General features: G+C 50.7%; 1 protein-coding gene and 2 pseudogenes across 1 annotated transcript; all 3 read right to left on the bottom strand.

The window, feature by feature from the left end:
* Positions 1–826: 826 nt before the first annotated feature.
* LOC132486887 (Golgi-associated RAB2 interactor protein 3-like) lies at positions 827–4712 on the bottom strand (annotated as a pseudogene).
* A 3938-nt stretch (positions 4713–8650) lies between these two features.
* On the bottom strand, positions 8651–12526 carry LOC132486888 (Golgi-associated RAB2 interactor protein 3-like; annotated as a pseudogene).
* A 6654-nt stretch (positions 12527–19180) lies between these two features.
* On the bottom strand, positions 19181–19696 carry LOC132485891 (Golgi-associated RAB2B interactor protein 3-like; the record flags this gene model as incomplete). Its single annotated transcript, XM_060092496.1, has 1 exon — positions 19181–19696. A coding segment is annotated over one exon (516 nt), but the record flags the coding sequence as incomplete, so codon positions are not given.
* Between the last annotated feature and the right edge of the window lie 297 nt (positions 19697–19993).

The raw sequence follows: 19993 nt of genomic DNA on the forward strand, positions 1-19993 counted from the left end.
TGGGAGAGGCCACAGCAGCGAGAGGCCCGCATACCGCAAAAAAAGAAACCCCAAAAACAAAAAACACACATGGTTCTCAGAGGCATTCTTCTCAAATCCAACGGTGGTTAACTGTTATCAACAGTTACTCTAATCCAACTGTTATCAACTGTTGTTAACAATTGAATGATTTTCATGGACTCATGAAATTTATTTACAACTTTTTTTTAAATTGGAAAGACTTTTTTATGATGGACATTTAAAAATGCATAATCTCAGTATGAAATGAGATTTCCTAATCTCATTTATGATTTTTTTTATTTTTAGAATCGCTTTCCACATGCATACATAATTTGCATAGTTCATCAGTACAGAGCATTTTGGATTATTCTGTTATTCCTTAACAATATCTCTAAACCTTTCTTGTGTTCCTGGATAGTGAGTATTTATGTCCCTTAGTTTCTTTATCTTATAGTTCTTGAAAGATCTCTTTCAGACTTTGTCATCCATCTCTTGTGCATATATTGAAAGGAAAACAACAGTGAAACAAATTGGTTGAGATATTTCTAAGGCAGTGACTGCCACTGGCTGACAGCAGTATAAAAATCATCCTGATGTCAGAGATGTTAAAATAAAATGGAAACGATAATACATTCCCATGGACATACCGCTTTGCATAAGAGCTTTTCCTCCCAGACCATCCCTCCCTTCTTTTTACCCTACAGAAATCCAGTATTGTGAATTTTGTGTTTATCATGTCCTTGTTTTTTTCTCCCCTTTTAGCAAATGTGTGCTAAACATGGAAGCCAACCGGGGCTTTGTCTGCCTCTCAGTGGTCATGTGTGAGCCTTGTTTCTGAACCAGGAATGACTCTGAAGCTCCTAAAGAAGGAGAGGATCTTACTGGATGTCTTACTTAGAGTCCCTGAACTGGTGGCGGACTGGCTGTTCCTCAGTTTGCGAGCTGTCCTCCCGTCCTTTGTCAACTTTGGAGTTTCCATGGCCAGATGAGGACCAGTGGGAGGATGATTTCTGGGTCTTGTCCCCTCCTGTCCTGTGGTGACCTTCACGTGTCCTGCGGTGATGGGAACTTTTCCTCGATGAAGACGTGTCCTTCTTTTCTTTTTTTCTCTCCAGGCTTCATCCCTGGGGTGGAAGCCCTTCTGGCTTCCATCCCGTTCAGACATGTAGCCTTCAGTCTGCAAGGTGGAGACCACGGGGTCTGCGACCTTCCCTTCAGCTCTTCCAGCAGCACGCTTGCTGGTTGTGACTGCAACTGGCAACACCATGCTCATGCTGCTCTCTGGACCATCTCCCACCGTCGAGGATGTGCTGGCATCATCCGCCAAGACCAGGTTCATGTCCTGCAAGGATAAACTGGCAGCACCTGTAATGTCCTCGCTGGATCCGCTTTCTCCTGGATCCTTGATGGTGGCTCCCGCCAGGCCCATGGTCAACCCTGCCGCTGATCCTTTGGCACTTGTCACGGCTGCAGTTGATCCATGGGGGGCACCTGCAATGGCCTCGCCAGATCCGCTTTCTCCTGGATCCTTGATGGTGGCTCCAGCCAGGCCAATGGCCATTCCTGCCGCTGATCCTTCGGCGCTTTCCACGGCTGCATTTAATCCATGGGGGGCACCTGCAGTGGTCTCACCGGATCCGCTTTCTCCTGGATCCTTGATAATGGCTTCCGCCAGGCCCATGGTCATTCCTGCCGCTGAATACTTCGGCACTTTTCACGGCTGCACTTGATCTATGGGGGCACCTGCAATGGCCTCGCTGGATCCGCTTTCTCCTGGATCCTTGATAATGGCTCCCCCCAGGCCCATGGTTAACCCTGCCGCTGATCCTTTGGCGCTTTTCACGGCTGCAGTTGATCCATGGGGGGCACCTGCAATGGCCTCGCCGGATCCGCTTTCTCCTGGATCCTTGATGGTGGCTCCAGCCAGGCCCATGGTCATTTCTGCCGCTGATACTTCGGCGCTTTTCACGGCTGCATTTGATCCATGAGGGAAACCTGCAATAGCCTCGCCAGATCTGCTTTCTCCTGGATCCTTGATAATGGCTCCCGCCAGGCCCATGGTCATTCCTGCCGCTGATACTTCGGCGCTTTTCACGGCTGCACTTGAACTATGTGGGCACCTGCAATGGCCTCGCCGGATCTGCTTTCTCCAGGATCCTTGATGGTGGCTCCTTGATGGTGGCTCCCGCCAGGCCCATGGTCAACCCTGCCGCTGATCCTTCGGCGCTTTTCACGGCTGCAGTTGATCCATGGGGGGCACCTGCAATACCTCGCCAGATCCACTTTCTCCTGGATCCTTGATGGTGGCTCCAGCCAGGCCCATGGCCATTCCTGCCGCTGATCCTTCTGCACTTTTCACGGCTGCACTTGATCTATGGGGGCACCTGCAATGGCCTCGCCGAATCCGCTTTCTCCTGGATCCTTGATAATGGCTCCCCCCAGGCCCATGGTTAACCCTGCCGCTGATCCTTTGGCGCTTTTCACGGCTGCAGTTGATCCATGGGGGGCACCTGCAATGGCCTTGCCAGATCCGCTTTCTCCTGGATCCTTGATGGTGGCTCCAGCCAGGCCCATGGTCATTTCTGCCGCTGATACTTCGGCGCTTTTCACGGCTGCATTTGATCCATGCGGGAAACCTGCAATAGCCTCGCCGGATCTGCTTTCTCCTGGATCGTTGATAATGGCTCCTGCCAGGCCCATGGTCATTCCTGCCGCTGATACTTCGTCGCTTTTCACGGCTGCACTTGAACTATGTGGGCACCTGCAATGGCCTCGCCGGATCCGCTTTCTCCAGGATCCTTGATGGTGGCTCCTTGATGGTGGCTCCCGCCAGGCCCATGGTCAACCCTGCCGCTGATCCTTCGGTGCTTTTCACGGCTGCAGTTGATCCATGGGGGGCACCTGCAATGGCCTCTCCGGATCCACTTTCTCCTGGATCCTTGATGGTGGCTCCCGCCAGACCGGTGGTCATCCCTGCCGCTGATCCTTCGGCGCTTTTCACGGCTGCAGTTGATCCTTGGGGGGCACCTGCAATGGCCTCGCCGGCTCCGCTTTCTCCTGGATCCTTGATAATGGCTCCCTCCAGGCCCATGGTTATTCCTGCCGCTGAATACTTCGGTGCTTTTCACGGCTGCACTTGATCTATGGGGGCACCTGCAATGGCCTCGCCGGATCCGATTTCTCCTGGATCCTTGATGGTGGCTCCCGCCAGGCCCACGGTCATCCCTCCTGCTGATCCTTCGGCGCTTTTTGTGGGTCCAGTCACGTCACGAAGCTTGTGAATCCCAGCCTCATCCTGATCCCTTTCTCTGTGGAGCTCTGTGGTCTGAGCCAAGGGGAGGAGAATCAGGTAAGATAGAGATGACAGAAAGTGAGATCTGAACTGTCTGCTCCTCTCTCCTCCTGGAGCTGAGCAACTCAAGGGCTTATACTTAGAATAACCTTTGAAATCACCCAGTCTAAGCTCCCATTGGATGCAAGATCCCATCTACTGCACGACTGTCAAACGGCCACTCCATTTTACTTGAACAGTCCCAGGGTCAGGGAAAGCACTGATACAATTCTCCATGATATACACTTTAATTTTATACCCTTGTGCTTCTCTCTCTGCAGGACAGACTCCTAGAAGTGGGGTTCCTGGGTCAAGGGATGCACACCTTCTGCATTTTGGTGACTACACGGGTTGGGCTGATTTGAATCAGCATGTCGGCGTCACGGGGAGACACAACGAAGGAAGGACTTCCTAACTGTGAATGATGTTCCACAACTGATGAGACTACCTGGGCTGGGGTAAGTGTTCAAGAAGCGACCAGACAATCAGGATGCTGTAGAAGGGATTACAGCCCTGGTGATGAGACCAGTGCAGCTGATATGATACCTAAGGTCTCTCTGAAATTCAGCCCTGTGGGACAAGGTGGAGAAGCACTCGGAACCTCTCCAGTGTGGTGAATCCCATAGTGATAGCTCGTTTGTCCCTGACCCTTTTCAACAATAGAAGGTATTTCCCAGGCGAGTCTCAGAGAGCACCAAAGGCTATGAAGGACCAGCTTTGCCCTGCTCTCCCAAAGCACCCTGCCCCGTGTTCTTGAGTCTCTGTGGGTGCTTCCCACTAGGATTTTGGCATCCTCTGTAGTCGCTGCATCTCCAGTTTGGAGCATCGGGGTACTGCTGTAACTGACTACCGGTGGTCTCAGGATATAGACAAGCTTTTCCCAATGGGAAAAGAGGTCTTTTTGTGCATCGGAAGAGGGGCACAGCTGCAGATAGAAAGTACGGCCGGTAGCAAGATTCAGGCACAGCTGCTGTTTCTCACGGTTGTGGATGGAGATCTTGACAGACTTCAAGGGAAGCAGCCTGGTGAGCTCTAGGGTCTTCACGGGCTTGCAACCTCTCCCCTTGGTGATCCGGGCGCATCTGACATGCTCTTCACAGACTTTCGTTGTTCGGGCCAGCAGCATGACGTCAGGTAGTGGGAAGAGGGGGCTGGTGGATGCGACGCCCACAGTCACCCTTCGGACGCGGTTGTCTAGGTCAATCAGTTCTCCTTCCTTGCTGACCTGGATAAAGTCGCTCTCAAACATGGGAGCGTACTTGAAAATGTCATACTCTCCTCCCTCGTACAGTTGTCGTTGCAGGACCCCCATGGAGGTCCTCAACACCCCCACTGAACAGTAGCTATTGGCCATGTAATGAGGTGAACTCCCACTGCTCATGGCTCTCTTCGTTCAAGACAGAGCCACCAGCCACAAATTGAGTCTCGGAGAGAGAGAGGGAACGAAAGCAACTCGTCACCTCCCTGCAGGACTCTGCCAGAGTCTCTTGGCCCGACCATATTTATACCGCAAGTCCTTTGTGACCCGTCACCATCACATCGCACACCCCTTGGTTGAGCCTCCAAGTCCCCACCCCCTTGGGGCAGGCTCACCAGCCTCCCCCTAAACCAACCACCATGTCCATAGGGAACAGGCTGACCCTGCCAGGGTATAGGTGTGGGTAGGCTGGATAGTCTTTGTAATCAAAAGGTTGAGAAAACCCTCCTGCTTTTGTAAATATCTGGGTGGTTTCCAGTCTTGTTGTTGTTACAAATCTCCCTGCAGGGATCATCTTCGTGCTTCTGCTGAATGATGTCCTGGGGATAAAATCCTGGAAGTGGACTGTGTCCTTGCTAAGGGCAGGCATCCTATGGGAATTGCTGTTCTCTGTGCCCCCAGCGTATATAACACAGTGCTGGCAGGAACTTAGAAAGAGTGCTACCTGTCAGAGTCCCATTGGTACTGTCATTTCCAGGATATGGAGAATTTTCTCACCCATTTTCTCTTTTCAAGGAGGCTAACTTTTGTTTATATTTACATTTATATTTATATTTTTTACAGTTTTAGAAACTTTTTATTGTGAAATATAACACACATTCATGAAAGTGCAGAAACCATAAATATAGCTTAATGAGTAACAAGAAAGTGAACACCCTTGTAGCTGCCACCCAGAGCAAGAAATAGAACCCTGCCAGCCCCTCTTCTGCATGCTCCCTCCCCACAAAGGGAACCCAAACTTGGTTTGTATTTTTTTTCTTTTCCTTCTTCTTTTTTATTGATGTATAGTTGATTTACAATGTTGTGTTAATTTGTGTTGTGTTAATTTCTTCTGTTAATTTCTGATTCAGTTTTTTGTATACATACATTCTTTTTCATATTCTTTTCCATTATGGTTTATCACAGGATACTGAATATAGTTCTCTGTGCTCTACAGTAGGACCGTGCTGTTTATCCATCCTGTAGTTTGTATCTGCTAATCCCAAACTCCCAATCCTTCCCTCCTTGACCCCTGCTTTTTTTTTTTTTTTTTTTTTTGGCGGTACGTGGGCCTCTCACTGTTGTGGCCTCTCTCGTTGCGGAGCACAGGCTCCAGAGCCATGGCTCACGGGCCCAGCCGCTCCGTGGCATGTGGGGTCCTCCCGGACCGGGGCACGAACCCGTGTCCCCTGTGTCGGCAGGCGGACTCCCAACCACTGCGCCACCAGGGAAGCCCGAAGCTGAGCTCTTGAACTGGAGTGACCCTTCCGAGAGGGTCTGTGTTGGGCTACGATGGCCTGACCTTCACACTCCACGTCAATCATTTCTTGCCGTGCACCTCGGGTGAGGAACCCAGGCAATTTCCAAACTCACTGCCAGCTGAAGGCTTTCTGTGGGATGCACCCCCAGCAGCTGGGGCCACAAGTCCTTCGTTGAAGAAATGCACCCCACGTGGATATTTCAAATGGAACGGTGTCTTTCAAAACATACTCTCCAATCTCCTCATTATATAGATCCTGTGGCCAAAAATAGGAAGTCACATAAAGTCCCATATTAACAACCCCCCCAGCCAAATACTTCTTTTCACAGAAACCACAGTACCCTCCACAAAGTGCACATTTGATCAGGCCACTCCCCTATTGAAAACATATCATGGCTTTGCATCCCTCCAAGGTCAGAAATCAAAATCCTTTAAATGGACCTCAAAGCCTTGCATGGCGTGGCCCCTGCTGTGTTCCCCAGCATCACATCACGCTTGCTGTGCCAGCCACGACACTGCCTTCAATATGCCTCCCACCATAGCACGTCTTCAACAATCCTGTGAAGGACCTTATTTTGCTGTAGGGAAAAAAAAACCCTTTCTAGTATGTATGTGTGTTGCCAGACTTGAAGTTTGGGACATTGGTCAGTCTGTAATCAACCATCCATTGCCTCATTGCACTTGCAGCTGCAGAATTGCTACCATGGTGATGAATATTGCTGTCCAAAATACTGGCCTTGATCTGATAGGGTGTACTGACTTACTACCCAAATTGATGTCTCCCTCCAGAGGAAGATGCCTGTTGCTTTGAAATACATAGGTATCTGTGCACGTGTCTCTTGATGAACTGTCAAGATAGAAAAGGAAATCCAGAGAAAGTGCCAGGCAGGGCACGTTGCGGTGGGCAAGTCCCCACCTCCACTTTACTACTGCACTGGAGGTGTAAACTGTGTCAACTGTGGGTCTGCTCAGCGAACGCCCTGCATAGTGGACTAACTAGGTTCACGTTAAAGAAGTCCTTTGGGGTGAGGGAGTGAGAATGCCTAATACACGCTAAGAAAGACAAAAGGTAAAGCCAAGGGTACAGAATCCTAAGATGAAGCTGTTTTAAGTAGGCTGATTCAGCCTCTGGCATAGTGAAAATCTGGGGCTCTGAGTCAAAGGCTTGGGAAAGAGTTCCCCTTTATCTCCCTCCTCTACCCCGTAACTCCTCACATTTCCGGAAGGCTTCCCCCAAATCCCTCTCAGGTCTTAGAGAACATGGCTCTTTCTCTCCTCTTACCAAGACCCACTGCTTCAAGAGTGAACTCCAAGGACACATTGATCCCCGCAATCTATTGGTCTTTGTGTATCGGAAATCACAAGATGGGATTTTCCAGCCACCCACCAGAGCAACTGAGAAGGGCTTCCTCTCATCCTCCCAAGCTACCACTCCTCCCAGAATCCGTATCTTATTTCTCACCTCCTCCACCTCTACCACTTAATTTGCTCTGCAGAGAAAGTCCCTAAGTTTTACTGGAAACCCAACTTCCATCCTAGTAGACCCTGTTGTCACAGAAGGGAATGAGCAGAGAATTGCAAGGCTAGCAGATGACTCCCCGGTTCATACAAAGACACATGGGGCTTCCCTGGTGGCGCAGTGGTTGGGAGTCCACGTGCCGATGCAGGGGACACGGGTTCATGTCCCTGTCCGGGAAGATCCTACATGCCGTGGAGCCGCTGGGCCCGTGAGCCATGGCCGCTGAGCCTGTGCGTGCGGAGCCTGTGCTCCGCAATGGGAGAGGCCACAGCAGCGAGAGGCCCGCATACCGCAAAAAAAGAAACCCCAAAAACAAAAAACACACATGGTTCTCAGAGGCATTCTTCTCAAATCCAACGGTGGTTAACTGTTATCAACAGTTACTCTAATCCAACTGTTATCAACTGTTGTTAACAATTGAATGATTTTCATGGACTCATGAAATTTATTTACAACTTTTTTTTAAATTGGAAAGACTTTTTTATGATGGGCATTTAAGAATGCATAATCTCAGTATGAAATGAGATTTCATAATCTCATTTATGATTTTTTTTATTTTTAGAATCGCTTTCCACATGCATACATAATTTGCATAGTTCATCAGTACAGAGCATTTTGGATTATTCTGTTATTCCTTAACAATACCTCTAAACCTTTCTTGTGTTCCTGGATAGTGAGTATTTATGTCCCTTAGTTTCTTTATCTTATAGTTCTTGAAAGATCTCTTTCAGACTTTGTCATCCATCTCTTGTGCATATATTGAAAGGAAAACAACAGTGAAACAAATTGGTTGAGATATTTCTAAGGCAGTGACTGCCACTTGGCTGACAGCAGTATAAAAATCATCCTGATGTCAGAGATGTTAAAATAAAATGGAAACGATAATACATTCCCATGGACATACGGCTTTGCATAAGAGCTTTTCCTCCCAGACCATCCCTCCCTTCTTTTTACCCTACAGAAATCCAGTATTGTGAATTTTGTGTTTATCATGTCCTTGTTTTTTTCTCCCCTTTTAGCAAATGTGTGCTAAACATGGAAGCCAACCGGGGCTTTGTCTGCCTCTCAATGGTCATGTGTGAGCCTTGTTTCTGAACCAGGAATGACTCTGAAGCTCCTAAAGAAGGAGAGGATCTTACTGGATGTCTTACTTAGAGTCCCTGAACTGGTGGCGGACTGGCTGTTCCTCAGTTTGCGAGCTGTCCTCCCGTCCTTTGTCAACTTTGGAGTTTCCATGGCCAGATGAGGACCAGTGGGAGGATGATTTCTGGGTCTTGTCCCCTCCTGTCCTGTGGTGACCTTCACGTGTCCTGCGGTGATGGGAACTTTTCCTCGATGAAGACGTGTCCTTCTTTTCTTTTTTTCTCTCCAGGCTTCATCCCTGGGGTGGAAGCCCTTCTGGCTTCCATCCCGTTCAGACATGTAGCCTTCAGTCTGCAAGGTGGAGACCACGGGGTCTGCGACCTTCCCTTCAGCTCTTCCAGCAGCACGCTTGCTGGTTGTGACTGCAACTGGCAACACCATGCTCATGCTGCTCTCTGGACCATCTCCCACCGTCGAGGATGTGCTGGCATCATCCGCCAAGACCAGGTTCATGTCCTGCAAGGATAAACTGGCAGCACCTGTAATGTCCTCGCCGGATCTGCTTTCTCCTGGATCCTTGATGGTGGCTCCCGCCAGGCCCATGGTCAACCCTGCCGCTGATCCTTTGGCACTTGTCACGGCTGCAGTTGATCCATGGGGGGCACCTGCAATGGCCTCGCCAGATCCGCTTTCTCCTGGATCCTTGATGGTGGCTCCAGCCAGGCCAATGGCCATTCCTGCCGCTGATCCTTCGGCGCTTTCCACGGCTGCATTTAATCCATGGGGGGCACCTGCAGTGGTCTCACCGGATCCGCTTTCTCCTGGATCCTTGATAATGGCTTCCGCCAGGCCCATGGTCATTCCTGCCGCTGAATACTTCGGCACTTTTCACGGCTGCACTTGATCTATGGGGGCACCTGCAATGGCCTCGCTGGATCCGCTTTCTCCTGGATCCTTGATAATGGCTCCCCCCAGGCCCATGGTTAACCCTGCCGCTGATCCTTTGGCGCTTTTCACGGCTGCAGTTGATCCATGGGGGGCACCTGCAATGGCCTCGCCGGATCCGCTTTCTCCTGGATCCTTGATGGTGGCTCCAGCCAGGCCCATGGTCATTTCTGCCGCTGATACTTCGGCGCTTTTCACGGCTGCATTTGATCCATGAGGGAAACCTGCAATAGCCTCGCCAGATCTGCTTTCTCCTGGATCCTTGATAATGGCTCCCGCCAGGCCCATGGTCATTCCTGCCGCTGATACTTCGGCGCTTTTCACGGCTGCACTTGAACTATGTGGGCACCTGCAATGGCCTCGCCGGATCTGCTTTCTCCAGGATCCTTGATGGTGGCTCCTTGATGGTGGCTCCCGCCAGGCCCATGGTCAACCCTGCCGCTGATCCTTCGGCGCTTTTCACGGCTGCAGTTGATCCATGGGGGGCACCTGCAATACCTCGCCAGATCCACTTTCTCCTGGATCCTTGATGGTGGCTCCAGCCAGGCCCATGGCCATTCCTGCCGCTGATCCTTCTGCACTTTTCACGGCTGCACTTGACCTATGGGGGCACCTGCAATGGCCTCGCCGAATCCGCTTTCTCCTGGATCCTTGATAATGGCTCCCCCCAGGCCCATGGTTAACCCTGCCGCTGATCCTTTGGCGCTTTTCACGGCTGCAGTTGATCCATGGGGGGCACCTGCAATGGCCTTGCCAGATCCGCTTTCTCCTGGATCCTTGATGGTGGCTCCAGCCAGGCCCATGGTCATTTCTGCCGCTGATACTTCGGCGCTTTTCACGGCTGCATTTGATCCATGCGGGAAACCTGCAATAGCCTCGCCGGATCTGCTTTCTCCTGGATCGTTGATAATGGCTCCTGCCAGGCCCATGGTCATTCCTGCCGCTGATACTTCGTCGCTTTTCACGGCTGCACTTGAACTATGTGGGCACCTGCAATGGCCTCGCCGGATCCGCTTTCTCCAGGATCCTTGATGGTGGCTCCTTGATGGTGGCTCCCGCCAGGCCCATGGTCAACCCTGCCGCTGATCCTTCGGTGCTTTTCACGGCTGCAGTTGATCCATGGGGGGCACCTGCAATGGCCTCACCGGATCCACTTTCTCCTGGATCCTTGATGGTGGCTCCCGCCAGACCGGTGGTCATCCCTGCCGCTGATCCTTCGGCGCTTTTCACGGCTGCAGTTGGTCCTTGGGGGGCACCTGCAATGGCCTCGCCGGCTCCGCTTTCTCCTGGATCCTTGATAATGGCTCCCTCCAGGCCCATGGTTATTCCTGCCGCTGAATACTTCGGCGCTTTTCACGGCTGCACTTGATCTATGGGGGCACCTGCAATGGCCTCGCCGGATCCGATTTCTCCTGGATCCTTGATGGTGGCTCCCGCCAGGCCCACGGTCATCCCTCCTGCTGATCCTTCGGCGCTTTTTGTGGGTCCAGTCACGTCACGAAGCTTGTGAATCCCAGCCTCATCCTGATCCCTTTCTCTGTGGAGCTCTGTGGTCTGAGCCAAGGGGAGGAGAATCAGGTAAGATAGAGATGACAGAAAGTGAGATCTGAACTGTCTGCTCCTCTCTCCTCCTGGAGCTGAGCAACTCAAGGGCTTATACTTAGAATAACCTTTGAAATCACCCAGTCTAAGCTCCCATTGGATGCAAGATCCCATCTACTGCACGACTGTCAAACGGCCACTCCATTTTACTTGAACAGTCCCAGGGTCAGGGAAAGCACTGATACAATTCTCCATGATATACACTTTAATTTTATACCCTTGTGCTTCTCTCTCTGCAGGACAGACTCCTAGAAGTGGGGTTCCTGGGTCAAGGGATGCACACCTTCTGCATTTTGGTGACTACACGGGTTGGGCTGATTTGAATCAGCATGTCGGCGTCACGGGGAGACACAACGAAGGAAGGACTTCCTAACTGTGAATGATGTTCCACAACTGATGAGACTACCTGGGCTGGGGTAAGTGTTCAAGAAGCGACCAGACAATCAGGATGCTGTAGAAGGGATTACAGCCCTGGTGATGAGACCAGTGCAGCTGATATGATACCTAAGGTCTCTCTGAAATTCAGCCCTGTGGGACAAGGTGGAGAAGCACTCGGAACCTCTCCAGTGTGGTGAATCCCATAGTGATAGCTCGTTTGTCCCTGACCCTTTTCAACAATAGAAGGTATTTCCCAGGTGAGTCTCAGAGAGCACCAAAGGCTTTGAAGGCCCTGCTCTCCCAAAGCACCCTGCCCCGTGTTCTTGAGTCTCTGTGGGTGCTTCCCACTAGGATTTTGGCATCCTCTGTAGTCGCTGCATCTCCAGTTTGGAGCATCGGGGTACTGCTGTAACTGACTACCGGTGGTCTCAGGATATAGACAAGCTTTTCCCAATGGGAAAAGAGGTCTTTTTGTGCATCGGAAGAGGGGCACAGCTGCAGATAGAAAGTACGGCCGGTAGCAAGATTCAGGCACAGCTGCTGTTTCTCACGGTTGTGGATGGAGATCTTGACAAACTTCAAGGGAAGCAGCCTGGTGAGCTCTAGGGTCTTCACGGGCTTGCAACCTCTCCCCTTGGTGATCCCGGCGCATCTGACATGCTCTTCACAGACTTTCGTTGTTCGGGCCAGCAGCATGACGTCAGGTAGTGGGAAGAGGGGGCTGGTGGATGCGACGCCCACAGTCACCCTTCGGACGCGGTTGTCTAGGTCAATCAGTTCTCCTTCCTTGCTGACCTGGATAAAGTCGCTCTCAAACATGGGAGCGTACTTGAAAATGTCATACTCTCCTCCCTCGTACAGTTGTCGTTGCAGGACCCCCATGGAGGTCCTCAACACCCCCACTGAACAGTAGCTATTGGCCATGTAATGAGGTGAACTCCCACTGCTCATGGCTCTCTTCGTTCAAGACAGAGCCACCAGCCACAAATTGAGTCTCGGAGAGAGAGAGGGAACGAAAGCAACTCGTCACCTCCCTGCAGGACTCTGCCAGAGTCTCTTGGCCCGACCATATTTATACCGCAAGTCCTTTGTGACCCGTCACCATCACATCGCACACCCCTTGGTTGAGCCTCCAAGTCCCCACCCCCTTGGGGCAGGCTTACCAGCCTCCCCCTAAACCAACCACCATGTCCATAGGGAACAGGCTGACCCTGCCAGGGTATAGGTGTGGGTAGGCTGGATAGTCTTTGTAATCAAAAGGTTGAGAAAACCCTCCTGCTTTTGTAAATATCTGGGTGGTTTCCAGTCTTGTTGTTGTTACAAATCTCCCTGCAGGGATCATCTTCGTGCTTCTGCTGAATGATGTCCTGGGGATAAAATCCTGGAAGTGGACTGTGTCCTTGCTAAGGGCAGGCATCCTATGGGAATTGCTGTTCTCTGTGCCCCCAGCGTATATAACACAGTGCTGGCAGGAACTTAGAAAGAGTGCTACCTGTCAGAGTCCCATTGGTACTGTCATTTCCAGGATATGGAGAATTTTCTCACCCATTTTCTCTTTTCAAGGAGGCTAACTTTTGTTTATATTTACATTTATATTTATATTTTTTACAGTTTTAGAAACTTTTTATTGTGAAATATAACACACATTCATGAAAGTGCAGAAACCATAAATATAGCTTAATGAGTAACAAGAAAGTGAACACCCTTGTAGCTGCCACCCAGAGCAAGAAATAGAACCCTGCCAGCCCCTCTTCTGCATGCTCCCTCCCCACAAAGGGAACCCAAACTTGGTTTGTATTTCTTTTCTTTTCCTTCTTCTTTTTTATTGATGTATAGTTGATTTACAATGTTGTGTTAATTTGTGTTGTGTTAATTTCTTCTGTTAATTTCTGATTCAGTTTTTTGTATACATACATTCTTTTTCATATTCTTTCCATTATGGTTTATCACAGGATACTTAATATAGTTCTCTGTGCTCTACAGTAGGACCCTGCTGTTTATCCATCCTGTAGTTTGTATCTGCTAATCCCAAACTCCCAATCCTTCCCTCCTTGACCCCTGCTGTTTTTTTTTGTTTTTTTTTTTTTGCGGTACGTGGGCCTCTCACTGTTGTGGCCTCTCTCGTTGCGGAGCACAGGCTCCGGAGCCATGGCTCACGGGCCCAGCCGCTCCGTGGCATGTGGGGTCCTCCCGGACCGGGGCACGAACCCGTGTCCCCTGTGTCGGCAGGCGGACTCCCAACCACTGCGCCACCAGGGAAGCCCGAAGCTGAGCTCTTGAACTGGAGTGACCCTTCCGAGAGGGTCTGTGTTGGGCTACGATGGCCTGACCTTCACACTCCACGTCAATCATTTCTTGCCGTGCACCTCGGGTGAGGAACCCAGGCAATTTCCAAACTCACTGCCAGCTGAAGGCTTTCTGTGGGATGCACCCCCAGCAGCTGGGGCCACAAGTCCTTCGTTGAAGAAATGCACCCCACGTGGATATTTCAAATGGAACGGTGTCTTTCAAAACATACTCTCCAATCTCCTCATTATATAGATCCTGTGGCCAAAAATAGGAAGTCACATAAAGTCCCATATTAACAACCCCCCCAGCCAAATACTTCTTTTCACAGAAACCACAGTACCCTCCACAAAGTGCACATTTGATCAGGCCACTCCCCTATTGAAAACATATCATGGCTTTGCATCCCTCCAAGGTCAGAAATCAAAATCCTTTAAATGGACCTCAAAGCCTTGCATGGCGTGGCCCCTGCTGTGTTCCCCAGCATCACATCACGCTTGCTGTGCCAGCCACGACACTGCCTTCAATATGCCTCCCACCATAGCACGTCTTCAACAATCCTGTGAAGGACCTTATTTTGCTGTAGGGAAAAAAAACCCTTTCTAGTATGTATGTGTGTTGCCAGACTTGAAGTTTGGGACATTGGTCAGTCTGTAATCAACCATCCATTGCCTCATTGCACTTGCAGCTGCAGAATTGCTACCATGGTGATGAATATTGCTGTCCAAAATATTGGCCTTGATCTGATAGGGTGTACTGACTTGCTACCCAAATTGATGTCTCCCTCCAGAGGAAGATGCCTGTTGCTTTGAAATACGTAGGTATCTGTGCACGTGTCTCTTGATGAACTGTCAAGATAGAAAAGGAAATCCAGAGAAAGTGCCAGGCAGGGCACGTTGCGGTGGGCAAGTCCCCACCTCCACTTTACTACTGCACTGGAGGTGTAAACTGTGTCAACTGTGGGTCTGCTCAGCGAACGCCCTGCATAGTGGACTAACTAGGTTCACGTTAAAGAAGTCCTTTGGGGTGAGGGAGTGAGAATGCCTAATACACGCTAAGAAAGACAAAAGGTAAAGCCAAGGGTACAGAATCCTAAGATGAAGCTGTTTTAAGTAGGCTGATTCAGCCTCTGGCATAGTGAAAATCTGGGGCTCTGAGTCAAAGGCTTGGGAAAGAGTTCCCCTTTATCTCCCTCCTCTACCCCGTAACTCCTCACATTTCCGGAAGGCTTCCCCCAAATCCCTCTCAGGTCTTAGAGAACATGGCTCTTTCTCTCCTCTTACCAAGACCCACTGCTTCAAGAGTGAACTCCAAGGACACATTGATCCCCGCAATCTATTGGTCTTTGTGTATCGGAAATCACAAGATGGGATTTTCCAGCCACCCACCAGAGCAACTGAGAAGGGCTTCCTCTCATCCTCCCAAGCTACCACTCCTCCCAGAATCCGTATCTTATTTCTCACCTCCTCCACCTCTACCACTTAATTTGCTCTGCAGAGAAAGTCCCTAAGTTTTACTGGAAACCCAACTTCCATCCTAGTAGACCCTGTTGTCACAGAAGGGAATGAGCAGAGAATTGCAAGGCTAGCAGATGACTCCCCGGTTCATACAAAGACACATGGGGCTTCCCTGGTGGCGCAGTGGTTGGGAGTCCACCTGCCGATGGAGGGGACACGGGTTCGTGTCCCTGTCCGGGAAGATCCTACATGCCGTGGAGCCGCTGGGCCCGTGAGCCATGGCTGCTGAGCCTGTGCGTCCGAAGCCTGTGCTCCGCAATGGGAGAGGCCACAGCAGCGAGAGGCCCGCATACCGCAAAAAAAGAAACCCCAAAAACAAAAAACACACATGGTTCTCAGAGGCATTCTTCTCAAATCCAACGGTGGTTAACTGTTACCAACAGTTACTCTAATCCAACTGTTATCAACTGTTGTTAACAATTGAATGATTTTCATGGACTCATGAAATTTATTTACAACTTTTTTTTAAATTGGAAAGACTTTTTTATGATGGGCATTTAAGAATGCATAATCTCAGTATGAAATGAGATTTCATAATCTCATTTATGATTTTTTTTATTTTTAGAATCGCTTTCCACATGCATACATAATTTGCATAGTTCATCAGTACAGAGCATTTTGGATTATTCTGTTATTCCTTAACAATACCTCTAAACCTTTCTTGTGTTCCTGGATAGTGAGTATTTATGTCCCTTAGTTTCTTTATCTTATAGTTCTTGAAAGATCTCTTTCAGACTTTGTCATCCATCTCTTGTGCATATATTAAAAGGAAAACAACAGTGAAACAAATTGGTTGAGATATTTCTAAGGCAGTGACTGCCACTTGGCTGACAGCAGTATAAAAATCATCCTGATGTCAGAGATGTTAAAATAAAATGGAAACGATAATACATTCCCATGGACATACCCTTTGCATAATAGAAAAATTCCCACTCTGTTGAAGCTTTTCCTCCCAGACCATCCCTCCCTTCTTTTTACCCTACAGAAATCCAGTATTGTGAATTTTGTGTTTATCATGTCCTTGTTTTTTTCTCCCCTTTTAGCAAATGTGTGCTAAACATGGAAGCCAACCAGGGCTTTGTCTGCCTCTCAGTGGTCATGTGTGAGCCTTGTTTCTGAACCAGGAATGACTCTGAAGCTCCTAAAGAAGGAGAGGATCTTACTGGATGTCTTACTTAGAGTCCCTGAACTGGTGGCGGACTGGCTGTTCCTCAGTTTGCGAGCTGTCCTCCCGTCCTTTGTCAACTTTGGAGTTTCCATGGCCAGATGAGGACCAGTGGGAGGATGATTTCTGGGTCTTGTCCCCTCCTGTCCTGTGGTGACCTTCACGTGTCCTGCGGTGATGGGAACTTTTCCTCGATGAAGACGTGTCCTTCTTTTCTTTTTTTCTCTCCAGGCTTCATCCCTGGGGTGGAAGCCCTTCTGGCTTCCATCCCGTTCAGACATGTAGCCTTCAGTCTGCAAGGTGGAGACCACGGGGTCTGCGACCTTCCGTTCAGCTCTTCCAGCAGCAGGCTTGCTGGTTGTGACTGCAACTGGCAACACCATGCTCATGCTGCTCTCTGGACCATCTGCCACCGTCGAGGATGTGCTGGCAACATCCGCCAAGACCAGGTTCGTGTCCTGCAAGGATAAGCTGGCAGCACCTGTAATGTCCTCGCCGGATCCGCTTTCTCCTGGATCCTTGATGGTGGCTCCCGCCAGGCCCATGGTCAACCCTGCCGCTGATCCTTCGGCACTTTTCACGGCTGCAGTTGATCCATGGGGGGCACCTGCAATGGCCTCACCAGATCCGCTTTCTCCTGGATCCTTGATGGTGGCTCCAGCCAGGCCAATGGCCATTCCTGCCGCTGATCCTTCGGCGCTTTCAACGGCTGCATTTAATCCATGGGGGGCACCTGCAGTGGCCTCACCGGATCCGCTTTCTCCTGGATCCTTGATAATGGCTTCCGCCAGGCCCATGGTCATTCCTGCCGCTGAATACTTCGGCACTTTTCACGGCTGCACTTGATCTATGGGGGCACCTGCAATGGCCTCGCCGGATCCGCTTTCTCCTGGATCCTTGATAATGGCTCCCCCCAGGCCCATGGTTAACCCTGCCGCTGATCCTTTGGCGCTTTTCACGGCTGCAGTTGATCCATGGGGGGCACCTGCAATGGCCTCGCCAGATCTGCTTTCTCCTGGATCCTTGATGGTGGCTCCAGCCAGGCCCATGGTCATTTCTGCTGCTGATACTTCGGCGCTTTTCACGGCTGCATTTGATCCATGCGGGAAACCTGCAATAGCCTCGCCGGATCTGCTTTCTCCTGGATCCTTGATAATGGCTCCCGCCAGGCCCCTGGTCATTCCTGCCGCTGATACTTCGTCGCTTTTCACGGCTGCAGTTGAACTATGTGGGCACCTGCAATGGCCTCGCCGGATCCGCTTTCTCCAGGATCCTTGATGGTGGCTCCTTGATGGTGGCTCCCGCCAGGCCCATGGTCAACCCTGCCGCTGATTCTTCGGCGCTTTTCACGGCTGCATTTGATCCATGGGGGAAACCTGCAATGGCCTCGCCAGATCCGCTTTCTCCTGGATCCTTGATGGTGGCTCCAGCCAGGCCCATGGCCATTCCTGCCGCTGATCCTTCGGCACTTTTCACGGCTGCATTTGATCCATGGGGGGCACCTGCAATGGCCTCGCCGGCTCCGCTTTCTCCTGGATCCTTGATAATGGCTCCCGCCAGGCCCATGGTCATTCCTGCCGCTGAATACTTCGGTGCTTTTCACGGCTGCACTTGATCTATGGGGGCACCTGCAGTGGCCTCGCCGATTCCGCTTTCTCCTGGATCCTTGATGGTGGCTCCCGCCAGGCCCACGGTCATCCCTCCTGCTGATCCTTCGGCGCTTTTTGTGGGTCCAGTCACGTCACGAAGCTTGTGAATCCCAGCCTCATCCTGATCCCTTTCTCTGTGGAGCTCTGTGGTCTGAGCCAAGGGGAGGAGAATCAGGTAAGATAGAGATGACAGAAAGTGAGATCTGAACTGTCTGCTCCTCTGTCATCCTGGAGCTGAGCAACTCAAGGGCTTATACTTAGAATAACCTTTGAAATCACCCAGTCTAAGCTCCCATTGGATGCAAGATCCCATCTACTGCACGACTGTCAAACGGCCACTCCATTTTACTTGAACAGTCCCAGGGTCAGGGAAAGCACTGATACAATTCTCCATGATATACACTTTAATTTTATACCCTTGCGCTTCTCTCTCTGCAGGACAGACTCCTAGAAGTGGGGTTCCTGGGTCAAGGGATGCACACCTTCTGCATTTTGGTGACTACACGGGTTGGGCTGATTTGAATCAGCATGTCGGCGTCACGGGGAGACACAACGAAGGAAGGACTTCCTAACTGTGAATGATGTTCCACAACTGATGAGACTACCTGGGCTGGGGTAAGTGTTCAAGAAGCGACCAGACAATCAGGATGCTGTAGAAGGGATTACAGCCCTGGTGATGAGACCAGTGCAGCTGATATGATACCTAAGGTCTCTCTGAAATTCAGCCCTGTGGGACAAGGTGGAGAAGCACTCGGAACCTCTCCAGTGTGGTGAATCCCATAGTGATAGCTCGTTTGTCCCTGACCCTTTTCAACAATAGAAGGTATTTCCCAGGTGAGTCTCAGAGAGCACCAAAGGCTTTGAAGGCCCTGCTCTCCCAAAGCACCCTGCCCCGTGTTCTTGAGTCTCTGTGGGTGCTTCCCACTAGGATTTTGGCATCCTCTGTAGTCGCTGCATCTCCAGTTTGGAGCATCGGGGTACTGCTGTAACTGACTACCGGTGGTCTCAGGATATAGACAAGCTTTTCCCAATGGGAAAAGAGGTCTTTTTGTGCATCGGAAGAGGGGCACAGCTGCAGATAGAAAGTACGGCCGGTAGCAAGATTCAGGCACAGCTGCTGTTTCTCACGGTTGTGGATGGAGATCTTGACAAACTTCAAGGGAAGCAGCCTGGTGAGCTCTAGGGTCTTCACGGGCTTGCAACCTCTCCCCTTGGTGATCCCGGCGCATCTGACATGCTCTTCACAGACTTTCGTTGTTCGGGCCAGCAGCATGACGTCAGGTAGTGGGAAGAGGGGGCTGGTGGATGCGACGCCCACAGTCACCCTTCGGACGCGGTTGTCTAGGTCAATCAGTTCTCCTTCCTTGCTGACCTGGATAAAGTCGCTCTCAAACATGGGAGCGTACTTGAAAATGTCATACTCTCCTCCCTCGTACAGTTGTCGTTGCAGGACCCCCATGGAGGTCCTCAACACCCCCACTGAACAGTAGCTATTGGCCATGTAATGAGGTGAACTCCCACTGCTCATGGCTCTCTTCGTTCAAGACAGAGCCACCAGCCACAAATTGAGTCTCGGAGAGAGAGAGGGAACGAAAGCAACTCGTCACCTCCCTGCAGGACTCTGCCAGAGTCTCTTGGCCCGACCATATTTATACCGCAAGTCCTTTGTGACCCGTCACCATCACATCGCACACCCCTTGGTTGAGCCTCCAAGTCCCCACCCCCTTGGGGCAGGCTTACCAGCCTCCCCCTAAACCAACCACCATGTCCATAGGGAACAGGCTGACCCTGCCAGGGTATA

The sequence above is a fragment of the Mesoplodon densirostris genome, chromosome 3 (genome assembly GCF_025265405.1).
Source record: "Mesoplodon densirostris isolate mMesDen1 chromosome 3, mMesDen1 primary haplotype, whole genome shotgun sequence".
NCBI lineage: Eukaryota > Metazoa > Chordata > Mammalia > Artiodactyla > Ziphiidae > Mesoplodon > Mesoplodon densirostris.